The sequence below is a fragment of the Actinia tenebrosa genome, unplaced genomic scaffold, assembly GCF_029948245.1.
Source record: "Actinia tenebrosa isolate PJP-AT-01 unplaced genomic scaffold, QUT_ActTen_1.0 PGA_scaffold4__44_contigs__length_22323623, whole genome shotgun sequence".
In the NCBI taxonomy this organism is placed as follows: Eukaryota; Metazoa; Cnidaria; class Anthozoa; order Actiniaria; family Actiniidae; genus Actinia; species Actinia tenebrosa.
The window spans coordinates 9,300,947-9,318,134 of NW_028292581.1; the positions used below are offsets into that span (position 1 = coordinate 9,300,947).

At 37.4% G+C, this 17,188-nt stretch overlaps 3 protein-coding genes across 3 annotated transcripts; 1 reads left to right on the top strand and 2 right to left on the bottom strand.

The window, feature by feature from the left end:
• Positions 1-264: 264 nt before the first annotated feature.
• On the bottom strand, positions 265-5,001 carry LOC116296541 (putative N-acetylated-alpha-linked acidic dipeptidase). The gene is made up of 5 exons (XM_031704575.2): positions 4,967-5,001; positions 4,057-4,270; positions 3,425-3,616; positions 2,600-2,906; positions 265-1,888 (listed from the first exon to the last, which is right to left on the bottom strand). The coding sequence occupies exons 1-5, from the start codon at positions 4,999-5,001 to the stop codon at positions 564-566; spliced, it is 2,073 nt and encodes a 690-aa protein (XP_031560435.2). The 3' UTR covers positions 265-563.
• A 3,462-nt stretch (positions 5,002-8,463) lies between these two features.
• On the bottom strand, positions 8,464-17,056 carry LOC116297040 (aminopeptidase NAALADL1-like). The gene is made up of 5 exons (XM_031705179.2): positions 16,862-17,056; positions 12,052-12,265; positions 11,597-11,788; positions 10,099-10,393; positions 8,464-9,927 (listed from the first exon to the last, which is right to left on the bottom strand). Exons 1-5 carry the CDS (start codon positions 17,008-17,010, stop codon positions 8,594-8,596), a joined length of 2,184 nt encoding a protein of 727 aa, XP_031561039.2. The 5' UTR covers positions 17,011-17,056; the 3' UTR covers positions 8,464-8,593.
• Positions 13,521-15,881, top strand: LOC148907003 (uncharacterized). Its single transcript, XM_089037053.1, has 3 exons — positions 13,521-14,769; positions 14,845-15,105; positions 15,203-15,881. The coding sequence occupies exons 1-2, from the start codon at positions 14,519-14,521 to the stop codon at positions 14,918-14,920; spliced, it is 327 nt and encodes a 108-aa protein (XP_088893179.1). The 5' UTR covers positions 13,521-14,518; the 3' UTR covers positions 14,921-15,105; positions 15,203-15,881.
• Positions 17,057-17,188: the final 132 nt, after the last annotated feature.

The window sequence follows — 17,188 nt, forward strand, 5'->3', positions numbered from 1 at the left end:
ATCTTGGAACCGTGTACGTTTTTGAAACAACAATGGCCAGATACTATCAAAAAACAAAAACAAAAACAAAAAAAAACTTGACGGAGTTCCGTAAAGTTTGGAGAAGGAGAAGAGTAGGCTTTTTGAACGCGCAGATTAGAGGCAGCTGGCGATTTAGGTCCCGGAGTCCCCAGCTTTGTCAATTTTTCCTATGGGGGTAGGGATTTTTGAAAAAAAGAAATTACGGCATAAAAATAGCTTTAATATCAACTCCCAGTGGATACATGAAGGTTTTTTAAATATTTATTAAGCCTTTTTAAAGGAGAAACTTGTAAAATTTCTAAAAATATCACTGTCTTCATAAGTCACAGGATAATAGCCTGGGCAACCTGTGGTCTCTCGATGCCATTTTGAATGTTTACGCGGTTTTCCTTATTAGTGTATCGAAGAACACTAATGAACAACCGACGAACAACCATAAACATTCAAAATGGCGTCCAAAAACGGATAACTGTTGGAAACGCATAATAGTAACAAGACCTAATAATGCAATTCATCGGCCGACTCCGTACACTGAAAGTAATCTATAAAGTCATCAGATTCGTTGCTTCTCTGACGGCCTTGATGATCAACGACATTTCAAACTTGAAATATTCGTCTTTCTCGCATTGAGTGAGATTCTTCATGCCTGCGATCTTGTCAAAATTGTTGAATTTCTCACTGATTAACAACATATTATCTTTATTGTGGTAGGAAACAACAATCTCTTTAATTATTCTGTCATTTAGATTATTGAGCAAACCTCTCATGGCATTCGGACTCAGAAATATTTTCTCTAACCCCAACATTTGATCGTTGAGCATGCGCAAAACCAAAGGATTTTTCTGCTGACGCGTGAGCCGGGATTTTGCGAACTCAAACGCCTTGGTCATATCCACAAATGATTTGACTGCCTTTTCAAGATATGCCATCTGCATTACGTTTATTCGTTTTGAATGCGTTGAATTGTTTAGGGTTTTGAAGGCATTTTGCACCGATTTTGCGAATCTCGTCACATTAAATGGAAGGACTTCAGAGTCAGATAGATCAAGTAATATACTCCCTAAAAGCCGCACCACTAATCTGGAATAAAGAAAGTTTGGATCGCCAAATTTTTCTATATATTCAAAAGTATCATACTGAGTGTGATAAAGGGGATGAATGTTCTGTTTATCTTTGTATAAAAAGAAATAGAGGAAATTCGCCACAGGAAGACCTAGCAAATGCAGGAATGAAGCATGATCTGTTGGGTATTTCATGTTGTAAATATGTGGTTCGCCTGGGTAATCCTTTGATTTTGGTAGGCTGTTAACCATGCTGTCAAATAATGTAATTGAACTATTGACTGGATCTTGAAGTTCTTTGGCGTTATTTAGAATAACGTCGCCTAATAATGGGCTTGCCTCTACGAATAAGATATGTGTAGCCATTATGGCTTGGTCGATATTTATATAAGCTACTGCTCTCTTTTTCAGAACTTCGAGGTTTTCTTGCACCCATTCAGTCGAGCCTATTAACGCGAACTCTTCCGCGGTCCAGCCACACAACTTTATTGTTCTTCTTGGTCTCCATCCTTTTTGCCTGAGTTTCCAAAAGACTCTCGATATTTCCATCATTGTCGCCGTTCCAGTCGAAGCGTCGCTGCCTCCAAACGACATCGCATCCTTATGGTTACCAATCAGGACATATCGGTCAGGTTCTTCTGAGCCGGGGATCGTTGCTATGACATTACGTATCTTCTTCTTAACGTACTGATTGTTGACTTCAAGTCTGACTACTGGAGCTGGATTCTTATTGGTTGTGTTTAAACCTGGCCCAAGTCTGTAATCTACTTTCAAATTGCCCGTCATGTTTTTTGGCGCTTTTTCTCCTGGAAGGTGAAATTCATATATTCAAATTATTTATCTTCGTGGTGCATTCCAATGGTTCCCACGAGCTAAGAAGAATACCGATTACCAAATAACAAACCAAGGTACTAAATGTATTAGACCGATAGACGCGAATTTACTACTGTGTCTGACATGCCCCTTTCAAGTTTATTTATACGCACAAATATTATACGAATAGAATGAGATAGAGAATCCTTTATGCGATATAGAAATACATACAGTAGAAGAAAAAAATAAAAAAGCCTAAGTCATGCGTATTATACATAATCATTGAATAATCATTGCACAGTCCCTAATGCAATTCGTGCTAGTTGATGTTCACAAATGGTCAGAATGAAAATTTTGCTAGCAATGACAGAACGAACCGTGATGGGTGGAGCAGGGCATCAGGTCGTCATGCCATGCAAATGTTATAAAAAGTTCATTTTTGTAGGAATAAAAATCATCTATGGTCATACCAGCTTGCTTCGTACACTTATCAATTAAAAAAACTTTTAAAAACACCAAAACGTACGTGCAAAATTACACGGGTTGGAGGATTACTGTCCCGAATTATTCCAAGTTTTGTTGCTGTAATGTTTACGTGTATGGAAGTTCTGTGAAAATCGATGTAAGCTTGTCGGCTTAAGAATCATATTTGTTCCAATATATGATTTACATATTTCCACTTTTTCTTACTAAGTGTGCCTCACCTTGCATTCGACTCAGTAAATAACGAGCATCGTTATAGGAGATGGTTTGCAGTGGAAAGTTGCCGTATTTGCGTCTTTTGTTTAAAGGACGAGCCGCCATTCCACAAGTAGATGGTAACAGTGGAGTACTAGGATCTCCAAAAATATATCTACCATCCATGGGGGAACTAGTTAGAACAGCATCGCCTGGTAACCATGGCTTGTTTGGGAAGGTGTCATTTACTCCAGTTCCCTCTTGTGCGAAGAATTTGGGGTCTGAAAAAAGAATTACTCCAGCTGCTCCTTCTTTATTGCCGACCGTTATCCACTGAAAATTCAAGGGAAAGAAAAACAGAGTAAATATGGTAAGCTTGCAGAACTGAGAATATTTTTTGACTTTTTGGAATCTGCAATGATTACCTTTAGGGTTAGATAATGGACGCTAGTATTCTATAGCATATAGTGTCCCGATCAAAGAACTCTAACTATGTTTTAGCAGGAGTTAATTTTTCCAAACAAGAGAACGAACAAGAAGACGATCGCAAAATATTTTGATAAATTTTTCCCGATTTCGAATGACGATTTATAATTCATTGTGAATAGTATTTGGATTTTATAAAGCATTAATATTTCAAAACTTATGTGTAAGATTTTCAATTGGACTTCATCACATGCTCTTCGGTAGGTGGGCTGCAATCACGCCTAGGGCAAAGAAATGCGCTGACAAAAAATGACGGACTACAACGTCACTAAGTATGTGACGTGGCCACGGCAAAGGTTTGCTTCCCCCCTTTTCTTATTCATTGATGGCGTTATATACACTATAAATAAAATATTAATTCTTACGTCTCCAAATATATCATAAATGAGGACAATCTTTCCTTTAATCGATATTCCTCTGTTTTTCAAGTGCTGTATATCCAACTTCCGCCCTGAGCCTGCAAATACCAATTCTCCTTCTACGGTACCATTAACAGATGCTGAGATAAATGGTGTGTAGGTGTAGATCGTTCCATCGTGTCCACGACCGGCTGTTACCTAAAAACAAATAAATTCATATTATTATTTTAAAAATCGAAATATATAATTATTTATTAAACCTGTATACTAAATTACAGTCTCGACTTGCGATAAGTGAGTTCTCTAATCGCTGACTACAGAGTTTATCGTTGATCAGAGTCGCAAGCCACAACGTGGGGAGAAAATGAGCGCCTAGCTGCTTGTCTTCCAGGGGTAGGCTGCTGTCTATTTTTTTCTATCCAAAGAAAATCCAATAATATGTGAAACAAGTCTTTAATAATTTGACATTCAATATGAGTTAAAACTGAACGAAAATATTTGATGGCTTAAAATATATTTTTCATTTTTTTTAGTTCTAGTCGACGACTCTTTGATTTATCCTCAGTTTCTTCAGTCACAGTTGTCAATTTACAAAGTATCATCAAAAATTATTATGAACCGGACTTATTATTACTTACATTTAGTTGTCCTACTATTTCGTAATCTACTTCTCTGGTAACGTTATTGATTATAGATACTTTGTTTGGTTTGTCTTCTTGAGGAAAAGAGAGAACAACCTCGTACTCAGGCTCCTCAACCTCGAATCCGTAACTCTTCCACGTGTCCCGGAGGTAGTTTGTAATCAGTTCTTCGCCTTTTGAAGCGGCGAGATGAGGTCGTTTTGTAGTTTGTCTGGTAATAAATGGGAAGACGTGTAAAAATATTTTGAATGTTTGGAAAATGTTACTACTTCCCCAAATTTCCTTGTGCTGCACTGAGCAGGAAACATTCGACTTGCTCTCATGGTTCATTCCCCCGACGAGTTTCGAGAATATGAACCTAGCCTATCTGGACTAACTGATAAACTTTTACCCTTTCATATATATTTTTTCAGAAAACCCTAGTGATGGAAATGGAAATCTCGGGAGAAAAAATCAGGGACTGATAGAGAGATACTTTAGAGATCCTGAGGTCATCAGTTATATAAGACAACGATGCTTTCATTAGAAAGAGTATATCGAAATTACTGATCTTCCAAAATTTCAGTGTAGTAACATTAAATGATAAAAAGCTACAGCCGTTTAAAATTAGAAAGGTTTGTATGGAAACAACCAAGGGCCTACCAGTCTTGCTATCATGTTTTTGGTATTTTTCAAATGCTTATAACTCTTCAGGGATTTAATAGATGACAACAAAACTCATAATGACATTAATTTTTTGCTCATTCCACTTATTCAGCCATTCTCTCATTGTAGTTTTCATCACGGACAATGACTTAGGCTAAAAAAAACAAACCATAATGGATGCTCGGCCGGACAGAAAATATAAGACAACAATTACTGCGGCCGTCCCAAGTCCCAGTTGCTTTAATTAAGTATTTTGTCATACCTTAGAATTTCCTTTATCTCATTTTTATCCACCATTTTTCTGAATTCACTTTTCGTTTTCATTAACTGAGCTTGACTTCCTTGACATTTTCCTGTAGGTAGTATTCCAAACAGAAAGCAAATGTAAAGAATGAAAAACTGCTGGTAATAAAACCGAAACATCTCAAAACCAGCTGTAAGATCAAGAATCAGTTACTGAATGAGCAACAGCTACAGAGCTATGTACATGTCTTGGATGGACACGTATGTTATGGCTTGTTAGCCTGTGAACGAATTATGCGGTAATTACAGATTAATGTATAACGTAATGGTATCTAACAAACCAGAAAGGGAACTGGTGGATGAAAATATTTTACAAGCGCATATATTTTCATTGCGGGATTTTCCACCAATTATCACAGATGGAACGAAAAAGAAGAGAATTTGTGTCTGTGTAACGGAATATGTTTGAGAATTTCCGTTAGCTTCTCGTTCACATACAAGCCATAAAGCTATAGCCATGGAGTCATTCCCTTATACTCCTGTTTATATAATAAATAATAAATATATTTAGTGACATGATAGTCTTTTCAAGTGGAAACCAAGATCATTATGAACTTTGTTTAAGTCTACCAACATGGTGTTTATGAATAGCCTGATCACCTCGGTGCAATCTTGATGCCATAAAGTATTAAGTATTAAAAGTAAAAGTATTAAAAGTATTAAGGGCTGAGACGTTGTGACAAGCTAACCAATTCATCACAAAAAGGACAAACTTAATTCTGTTAGAAATTACTGAGTGTAATATACAGACATGTCTTACCTAATCCCAGAGCATTAGACGTCTTTTCTTCTAATTGACCCTGAAATACTTTGGACTTATAAGAGGGCACAAAAACGTTGGAAAGGAGGCAGATCATATCTTACCATTACTTTTTACTAGTACCATCATTTTTAATAAGCAGATATTTGAAGTAATACCAACTAAATGCAATAAATCGTCGAATAATTGTTAGCCCATATGAAATACTCCCATTTCGAGTTCGCCTTTGCTCAGTCTTAGCCTCGATTGTGTACAATGTGTTCTTTTCTTTTATTAAGGTCCATTGTATGGTAAGGAATTTACGTACGAGTTGATTAAAATGCCACGGGTTTTGATTGAATAACTAAATATTATAACCCAGAAGCGCGATTAAGCCGTTGAGAAAAGAGAACTCGAAAAAATACTGAAGAGTTTTGAAACGTACCTAAGAACTAAATCTTAATCGTTAGAAATCATTTAACCGTCTCACATAGTAGTGATAAGGGAGGAATCAAGACACCTACACGGCACCTTGATTTCTTTAACTTAATCATCTTGATCCTCATAGTCTTTGTAGTTATAATGCACGTTTAAAAGAAAAAATTCAAATACTATCGAAATAAAATGTAGTCAGATCTAATAAAACATTTTTCCAAAAGCAAGATAATACTTTTACTTGTTTGGTCCACTTTTGTCTGTAATTATTTTTTTATCTAATAGGCAGCCACCATGCTAAGTACTTGGTGACCAGTAATGTGTTTTATAAGTACTATATTCTCGCTTTATCATGTACATGAATGTGGTTCAGGGCCACCAAATTAACCTCCCCTACGTCTTGGCAAAGTAGCATTTCTGTAAATAGCTTATTGGAATTGAGTTAGAGTATAAAGTGATTCAGTAGCTCAGTTAGGTCATTTTATAAACATTATTAAGAATATAACCAATACTATGATCACCATATTCTGGAATTCTTTTGAGATACTAGTACCTGTGATTTGTATAACAGCTACTGACTAACTGAATCATTTATTGAAACTCGTGGAATTTGTTTTTCTTCATCACGGAAGGCACCCTCCAGTGATGAAGAAAAACAAATTCCACGAGTTTCAATAAATGATTCAGTTAGTCAGTAAAAATAGACTTTTCCCCCTCGAAATCTAGTATCTCGGGAATAAGACTATTTTAATTTGATTTCTGTGGTGCATTCATATGTAAAATTTGTGTCATAGTGTCAAGTTACCGACAAACTAACAAAGAAAGAAGTAAAAATACTGTAGTTTTTTCGAAACGAAACGACTTTCACGTTCGTGCTTTCGACCTAAAATAATTGTTGACACCACGACCAAACGGTATTCGGAAGGTAATGGTGTCGCGGATTCCTATTATATTATTTCTATACTTACTTTCCCGCTTAATAAATCAATAAATGTCATCCTTCTGGTATTTAGTTTTAGATATAACCTGGTTGATAAATAAAGAGGGGAATTAGAGCAGAACATGAGTGAAACGTAAAACCTCGTGTCATCAAATAAATGACAATGTAAAATTGTTAGTACCGGGCTACCTGTTACCAAAACAATATGGCTGCAAGGTGTTTTTACAGACAACATCATTCAATAATGAATGAACAGGATTAAGAAAATGAACAAGGAATAAAGGACAGAAAATCGAAATAATATGCTTTTATCTTTGAAGCTACATTGTTTGCACGAGGCTATAAAAAACGGAAATTTTTCAGAGTTTTTCTCAGTTCCGCGTAAGATAAAAACGATCGTTTCGCGAGCTGCGGTGGCCATATACATAGAGAATATTACATGGGCGCGCGGAGATACGAATTTTATCTTCGAGTGTTCAATTGATATCTCACAAGTGAGCGCAGCGAACACGAACTCGAGAAGATAAAATTCGTATCTTAAAGCGGCCATGTAATGTTCTGTTTATTATATAGATATCGATGAAACTTAAATAAAACAAAAGCTCAAAAATTCTTTATTAAATTAAAATAGCAAGCCGATTCAACAGCGATATCTTCACGTGTGAAAGCATTGTGAAAGATATGGTATCTTCCACTGGTGAAAGATATCAAGTTTTCGACACTAGAGAAAACCTGGTATTTCATCGATATCTATAAAATGATAGCTAATATAACAATCCTGTTATAGTAGCAGAAGTAAAATTGCAAAAGATTGCAAATGAATATACCGGTCAAAAAAATAGAAAATAAGCTCGTCTAGCAATCAGTTATTTACTTGGGGAGGGGGGGGGGGGTGCGATTGGTTACCGCGTGGTCTTCGTCTGAAATTGTCTAGATTTTCCTTTGGTATTGATCATCAGTTAGAGAGAATACGGCTTTGCAATGACTAGTTAATCATAAATGACAATCTATGGCCGTGACGTTTGGCCGAGATCAGATCAAAGATCAGATACCAGAATTTTTAGGTTTCCCCGCGGCCCTTAAGTTGCTATGCTTCTTACAAAAGACAGAGGCCACAAAAATTGAAAGTATCATAAAACACTTTGTGATGCCAACGATGAAATGAAACACTTGCTATTCAGTATAGTTTAAGTAACGTTATTTTCCCTCGTAAAATTGAAGAAAAAACATTTTAGACGGTTTTACTTTTTAATATATTTCTCAGTACAATTCGTAACACTTTTTCATGATCGCAGACCTGTCATGGGTCTCATATCTCGTCCCCCCCCCCCCCCCCCCCCCAGTGTAGCGAAACACAAATTTAAATCATTCGTTATTTTAGCATTATATTACTTCACGTGAGCCGTCACTTTTAACTGGAAGGCGCGATACATATTTATCGATAAAAGGCAACCTATGCAGGCAGATCCTATCTATTTTAGTGGTTTAAGCAGCTTAGTTGCTTCTCTGACAGCTTGGATTATCAACGACATTTCAAACTTAAAATACTCGTCTTTCTCTTTTTGCGTGAGATTCTCCATATATGCGATCCTACCAAAATTGTTGAACTGTTCTCTAATTAACAACATATTATCTGATTGATAGGACTGAGAAAGCTCTTTAGCGATCTTTGCATTCATATCGCCTAGCAAACCTCTCATGGCATTCGGAGTAAAAAATGTTTTCTCTAACCCCGACATTTGATCATTGAGCATGCGCAAAACCATAGGATTTGTCTGCTGACCTGTGAGCCTAGATTTTGCAGACTCAAACGTTTTGGTCATATTTACAAGTGTTTCAACTGCCAGTTCCAGATATGCTATTTGCTGCTGGTCGAGTCGTAGTGCAATTCCTCTTGACATTTTTAGGGTTTCTAAAGCATTTTGCACAGATTTGGCAAATCTTGTCACATTAAACGGCAAAACCTCGGAGTCAGATAGATCAAGCAGTATACCCCCTAAAAGCTTTGCCATTAACCTTGAATAAAGAAAGTTTGGATCACAAAACCTTTCAAAATATTCAAAAGTATCATACTGAGTGTGATAAGCGGGAAAAAGAATTTTTTGATCATGGTATGTAAGGAAATACGCGAAATCCGCCACAGAAAGACCTAGCAAATGCAAGAATGGAACATGGTCTGATGCGTGTTGGTTGTTGATATAAATATGTGGTTCGCCTGGGTAATCCTTTGATTTCGGCAGGCTGTTAACCATGCTGTCAAATAATGTAATTGAATTATTGGCTGGATGTTGAAGTTCTCTGGCGTTATTTAGGATAACGTCACCTAATAAGGGGCTAGCCTGAACATTTAAGAGATCTGTACCCATTATGCTAGGGTCAGTATTTAAATAAGCTACAGCTCTCTTCTTAAGGAGCTTGAGGTTTTCTTGCACCCATTCAGTCGAGCCCATTAAGCCGTCCTCTTCTCCACTCCAGCTACACAACTTTATTGTTCTTCTTGGTCTCCATCCACTTTGCGTAAGGTTCCACAAGACTCTAGATATCTCCATCAGTATTGCCGTTCCACTCGAAGCGTCAACGCCTCCAAAGAACTCCGCATCTTTGTGGTTACCAATAAGAACATATCGGTCAGGTTCTTCTGAGCCAGGGATTGTTGCTATGACATTACGTATCTTCTTTTTAACGTACTGATTGTTGACTTCAAGTCTGACAACTGGAGCTGAATTGTTATTGGTTCTGTTTAAACCTGGTCCAAGTCTGTAATCTATATCCAAAATGCCTCTCATGCTGGCTGGCGCTATTTCTCCTGTAAGGGAAAATTTGTATATGATTTTTTAAATATACGTTTTGAGGGGCCAACCAACCAATCTTCTGCATTATATTGGTTTATAACTAGAATTTTTTATAATTTGAATTTCCTTTAGATCATTAATCCGTCCCTCCTCTGTAATTATTTTATCTGGCTATTAAACCTCACCTTGCATTCGAGTCAGTAAATAACGAGCATCGTCATAAGAGATTGTTTGGAGAGGAATTGATAGCGTACGGCCAGTTTCATTTAAATTCTGAAGTCTCATTCCAATCGTTGTTGGTAACAGTGGGGTAGTTTGATCTCCATAAAAGTAAACTCCTCTGCTACTAAAAATACCATCTCCTGGTAACCAAGGCTTGTTTGGAAAGGTGTCATTAACTCCTGTTCCCTCGAATGCGTGGAACTTAGGTCCGGTGTAAGCAATCACGCCAATTGCACCCTCTTTCTCGAGATACGGAAACTTAAATTTTAAAAGGGAAAGAAAAGCAACAGAGTAAGGGAGCACAGAAGATGAGTGAATTTGAATGTCTAACAAAGCAAAGCAAAGCAAAGCAAAGCAAAGCAAAGCAAAGCAAAGCAAAGCAAAGCAAAGCAAAGCAAAGCAAAGCAAAGCAAAGCAAAGCAAAGCAAAGCAAAGCAAAGCAAAGCAAAGCAAAGCAAAGCAAAGCAAAGCAAAGCAAAGCAAAGCAAAGCAAAGCAAAGCAAAGCAAAGCAATGTGAAATATTATGTAGTTACAATTTTGTTACGTTTTTTTTTTTCGTGTCACAAAACAGTAGAATATCCTGAAGAAATTCATAACGAAAAGTATCCATCATCGTTTAAAACGAACGATGTGTTTGGAGAGTGAGCTATATGGCTTCTAGTTCTTACTCTTTCTGAATATAACAAGGTTAAAGTTAAAAGTTTTCATACCGTTTTAACCAAAAATGAAACTTTTGCCTCGTCCCAATCTCACAGTAAAGGCTACATCGAAACGACTTTGAAAAAGAATTTATCGTGGAATTCCAAACCTCTTTGAGACTTCCAGAATCACAACAAAGATGAAAAACGCAACTCAGTTTGCTCATAAATATACTCAACATAACAACTATGTAAAACACAAAAATACATTATCTTATAAAAACCTACAGATTCAAAGCTTGCGCTAACTGTGAATCCTTTCTATACAACTGAATTTCACGGGGGAAGTGGATTTTTTTGACACTTTGTCGCTTATCTATGTCATGTTGAACTACAAAGTTTTTTTATACGTCAAAGCAATTTTCGTCCAGAAAGAAAAATTATAACGAAGATTTTATTATCAAAATCACAAGCACTAGACACCATTGTTATTTCCTTTTCGTCTTGTTTTGTTTTGCCTGCTATATTTACAACGATTACTCAGCGCAGCGCGTCTAATTTCGAGGAATATGATTAGTTGAGCGGTACTGTCTAAAAATAGCTCACTCCCGAAACACATGAGTTGTCGCCTCCCTATTGCCAGATGGACACCTCTAGTTATGGACTTCTGCGTGTTCAGGTGATGTGCCTTCTAATAAAGCTTAGTTTCTACACTGCGGAGAAAAACTCAGAGCGGAGATTATGCTAATGCCATTCCGATTTTCCATGTTTTTAAAAATCATTGTCACATCATCCTTTATACAATATACAACATAATCTTACGTATGAAAGCGTATCTTGGATGATTACAATCTTTCCTTTCAGCGATATGTTTTTATTACTCAGCTGTTGTAAATCATAAGGCCATCCACTACCTGCAAATACCAATTCGCCTTCCACGGTACCAGCAGTGACAAAAGACATGTAAGGTGTGTACTTGTAGATCGTTCCATTGTGTCCACGACCTGCAGTTACCTTCAAAAAGAGAATGATTCTATGAAAATAGAGAACGGTTAATATGCCAGTTATATTCTTACAATCCTATTCTATTTATAATTCTCAACTAAATGTTGATTTTTTTGAAAGAAGGCGAACCAATGATAAAGGAAAAAAGCTGCTTTGTTGCAAGGACGACAACGAGGCAATTATATAGGTAATGTTCGCAGTGGTAAGGAGCGAACTGACCTGCGTTTTACCGCTATCACATTTTCTCAATATAAAACAATTATCATACTCACGTTTAGCTGTGCTATTATTTCGTGCTCTACTTCCTTGGTATGGTTGTTGATGATAGATACTTTGTTTGGTTTGTTTTCTTGAGGAAATTGCAAAAGAATCTCATACTCAGGCTCCTCAACTTCAAATCCGTAGCTCTGCCACGTGTCCCGGATGTAGTTTGTTATAAGATCTTCGCCTATGGATGCTACGGGGTGAGGACGTTCTGTGAATCGTCTGTAGATTAATTGATAAAAACAAGAATTTACTAAGTGTGTATGACAATATATATGAAATATATATTTGTACTGCGGTTGTAATAGAGATTTCCGATTTAGGGGGAGAGAAGGGAAGGAAGCCGGCTCTCTCTTTCCCCTCTCCCGGAGAGCCTGATACTCATGCTACTCAGAATATAGGTTAACTCAGTAAATGTTTTGTTTTCTATTGCTTAACGAGCACTATTTTTTTACTTAATATTCTGAACTGGTACTGTTTTATATGACCTTTTTGAACTAAAATATGGTTTGTTGATATGAGTACACAATCAGTCTATACTCAACAAACAAATAAACAAATTATTTTTGCTGACGAACATGTATTATATGAACTAAAATTGTTAAGGCCGATTTACACGGTACAACGTTTGCAGATTGTAAGCAGATTGCATGCGACACTCGTAAGCAAACGTTGTACCGTGTAAATCGGCCTTCATACTTCAGTGTTCTCAAATCTACAATGAAAAATCCAAGTTACACTTGTAAGCAAAGTCTTTGGAAAGAAAGAGGTTGACGAAACGTTATCAAAGTTTCTCGAATATTCCACAAATTGTATCGTTAGGGGGAAATCAGTCTGTAAAGAAACGAGTTGATATTCTCTTTCCTACAGTCCTCTAAGAATTAGTCTCCTTCGATTTGCAAGAAATCCACAGGTTGCTACTACGATGGGTTGGAACGGTCTCATGTGACGAAAGATGTCTGAGGAAGCCGAATATACTTTAAGAGAACCAATAGTGTGCTCCACTCGGATACGAAGTGATCTCAGGGCCCTGTTAGCATCTCGCTGTCTTCTGTTGTGGGCAATACGTCTTGGTGTAATGAGAGGAGGGCGGTTAGCATATCCCCCATCAGCAAGCAGCCTTGCTCGTTGTGGAAGATTTCTTATTCTCCTGTGTCCTATAGCAGGAAGTCGTCTGAATGTTTCTGCATCGTTCATACGCCCCGGAAAACTGAAAAATGTATGCATTTATCTTTCAGTAGTAAACAAATGTGTCAGGGTAAATCATATCGTTATGACCATCATAATCATTCATTCATTCACTCATCCATCCATCCATCCATCCATCCATCCATCCATCCACCCACCCACCCACCCACCCACCCATCCATCCATCCATCCATCCATCCATCCATCCATCCATCCATCCATCCATCCATTCATTCATTACTATCTTAAACCTAGACAAGTCTACAAACTTACCCAGCTACAAGTAGTACTATCAATCCATCTGCATCGATTACTATTTGCGTACTTATAAAGTGGTATTTCTTGTCGCCTCTATAAAACTCTGCTTGTCTTGGGCCAGATGGTCTTTGAATTCTGTGTGTCGTGGCGTCTATCATACCTACAGCGTTTGAAAAATGTGGCAGAGTGTCCAGAAAGTTACTCCAAACCCTTAGAGAGTGCCATGTGATAAAATTTTGATAGCGGACAAACAGAATTGGAACGATATGATAGATTTCTTCAGCAACGGTACTTTTGCTTATTCTAAAGATGAATGCGAGGACGTACAGTTTCGGGTATTGCCTTAGCCACATAACAACCATGAGGACTCTGTTTGTGACGTCAAGTTTGCAAGCTCTTCGTCTATTAGTTGCTGGTACTCGAGGTGTATGTCTTGGAAGAGTAACGTCTACGGCTATTCTTCGTATAATAGCATCAAAGGATTCAGGTGTTTCCCCGGTCATGTACCAAAAAACGCGTGGGTAGCTCCGTACTAAACGATAAATATCGATGCCATTGTTTTGGCGGTGAAGAAGCTGATTACCAAGAAGTCGGGCTAAGAGGTTAAATCTCCCTGTTGGTACTATAGAGACCAGCATAAGAAGTGCTATGAGCAGATTCCCTATAACATGGGTAGGAAATAGAGGAACTAGGCGTGGTGATCTTTGGAGCACAAGTTTTACAACTGTAACCACAGACAACAGCGTCATCACAACAAAGGTTGGGAAAGGAGGAACATCCATTACTTGTTTTGAACTTAATAAATACCTATAAACTTTTACAAAGGCGAAGATATGCAAATAATTTGCTACAACTTGTCAAAGCGTGCGTGCACTTAGAATGTATGCATTATTATTAACATAATTAGGAAACAAAACACAAACACAATTAGGAAACACAAGAAGGTTGATAACATTCACACTTAGCGCACGTGGGCACGTTTGCTAGCAAGGCACTCTTTTCATCATTCGTACAAGAACATTGAACACGATGGAAAACGTGAAAAAACAAAGAAAAGCAAGAAGAAATTATACAGAACTGCAGGATATTCTCATTCTTCAGGCTGTAAATACATGTGGGAGAGAGTGGAAAAGCGTGTTGAGCTACATGAGACGACACGCAGAAGTGATGGGAGAAGCAGGAGACCAGTATTTGGTCGAGGATAAGTCCGCTTGCAAGGCTTTACAAGAGCGCCTAAGAAAACGAGCTTCTAAACTGCTCAACAACGCTCTACTTACAAGGTACAATCAATTATTAAACAGGTGCGAAGTGCTTTCGGTAATTAAAAGGATAATAATATGAAATTATTCTTATAGGAATGACGATACCACGTCAACAGACAAAACGCAGCGGGAAACACCATCAACATCAAAAATAATTGATGATGAATAGGAGTCTTCTCAATCTAGCAGCGAGGAAAGTGCTAAACAAGAAATTGCAGAAATTTGTAAGGCTATTAATACTAGGGAAACGAAGTATGTGGTTGACGTGGATGACAAAAACCTACAGCATGACGATTCGACAGAAATTCTCAAGAAGATCAACAATAGAAGGGAACTTGAGAAAGAGGAAGATAGGTAATTTGATAATAATTTAATATTTTGTAATAATTTGTGCTCAAATTCTTAGATATGGCTTGTAAAACGTGGTTTTCATGTGTTGTTTTTATCTTAGGAAAAGAACTTCAGTGAAGCCGGAGAACAAGTCTAGCAAAAGACAAAAAGTGACGAGAGAGGATAGACTTGACCGCTTGCTGGATGCAATCCCTGGTGTTCTCGAGTCAGCTCAAACTGCTGCTCGAGAGCATAAGAAAGCTTTGGCAAGCTGGAGGACTATTCATGGTTTGGTGTCTTCTGACGAAGACTAGAATATTTATTTGTCTTTTGTGGCAGTTACGTTTTGTACGTATATATGACATGCTAACATGATATCTGTCTGATGAAGACTAGAATATTTATTTGTCTTAATTGTAGCAATTACGTTTTGTATCTGTCCGATGAAGAATGGAATATTCAGTATTATTGTCTTGTAGCTGACTACAAATTATTAAAATAGTTTTCTTGTCATTAAGTGGAAAGTCAGACTCATTTCTTGGTAGCTACGATTAACATGCAGTGAAGCTCGGGGCCCAGAGATTGAGAGGTCCTTCAGGATAAAGAGGATAGGGATGCTCGTTGACGAGAAATCGGGAAAAAAAATACCCTATATAAATACAAAGACGATTCAGAAGTTAGTTTGATTTAGTTTACGGCACCTATTTAACGGTTTGACTGAATTCACAACGCATCAGCTACACGATGTACCTATTCCGTTAGTATATGCCTATTCCGCCTATAATCCGCTAAATCGGAAATCTCTAATGTATCAAATTGAGTTAATCCTCGCAGTATATGAAGCAAGTATGCGGATTTTTTTCTGAGTCTTTCAATTTGCAGCAGCTGCATAAGTTGCTTCATATACTGCGAGGATCAACTCAATTTGATAAGATTTTACTAAGTTACATAAAAACATAGTATTGCCTCTACCAATTGTTACGAAGACAAATTCCAGTTTCGACGACAAGCCACAACATTGACTCAGTGCAAGACAAATCTATAACTTTGTGCAGCCATTTCTAACAAAATATCATCAAGGTTTATTCTTCCTACTTTTACTGGCAAGCACCCGCCGGGTGTCGTCAAATGCTTGCGATCCTTTGAACCGCCGTTCATAATACGAAATATTTAATTTGATTCACTCTTTTTTCTCTATTTTTCAGTTTCTGTTAATGAGGAAGTAGAGGTTTGCTTTGTTGTGATGTTCCGATAAGAGCTACTTTTTCTGGAGTCTAACTCGAATAGAAACAAGAAGAGATAACTAGCTAAAAACTAGTGTGAGCTGCGTCGGTGTTTCTAATGAAACAGTAATGAAAAAAAGGTAAATTTTACACCATGAAAAGATGAAAAAACTTACTGACGTTTCGGACGCTAGTCCTTCGTCGGAGGTAAAAAGAAAGAGGTGGTAGAAAGGAGTGTTTATATACTGAGAACAAGACAAAAGAAACCAATGAGACTGAAGGTGGGCAAGGAAACGAAAGAAACAATCAAAAGACAAAAGAGTGGGTTAGATAAGGGCAAAGCGTTCATTAATCCCGTTGGGACTAGTTAAGAGTGCCCAATAGGTGAATAAGCCGCATTTCTTTGGTCTTGACGCAGCTCACATTAGTTTTTAGCTAGTTATCTCTTCAAATAGAAACAGGTCATTAGAAGATATTTGACATTTTTGTTCCCTTCAGATGAAAAAGTTGAAAGTTGAAAGCAGTCCAAGCTTATAAAAGGTTCCTTTTTAGCATACCTTAGGTTCTCTCTTATCTGGTTTTTATCCACCATCCTCCTGAAGTCAATTTTTGTGTTTCTTAAATGTACTTGGCATTGTCCTCTCAGCAGCATTTCACATAGAAAGCAACTCAAGAGAAAGAAAAATCTGCCAAACAACAGAAACATCTCGAAAACTATTGTATCAAGAATAAGATTCTCAGTGGAATGGTCATACGATAAGTGCCTGTGATCGAGTGACAGAGACAGCGCTATATATGCAGTAATCACATGGATAGGTCAGTTGACATGTAAACAACTTGTCAGCCGATTCTCCAGAAAACCGGTAGTTACAGTTGTATGACGT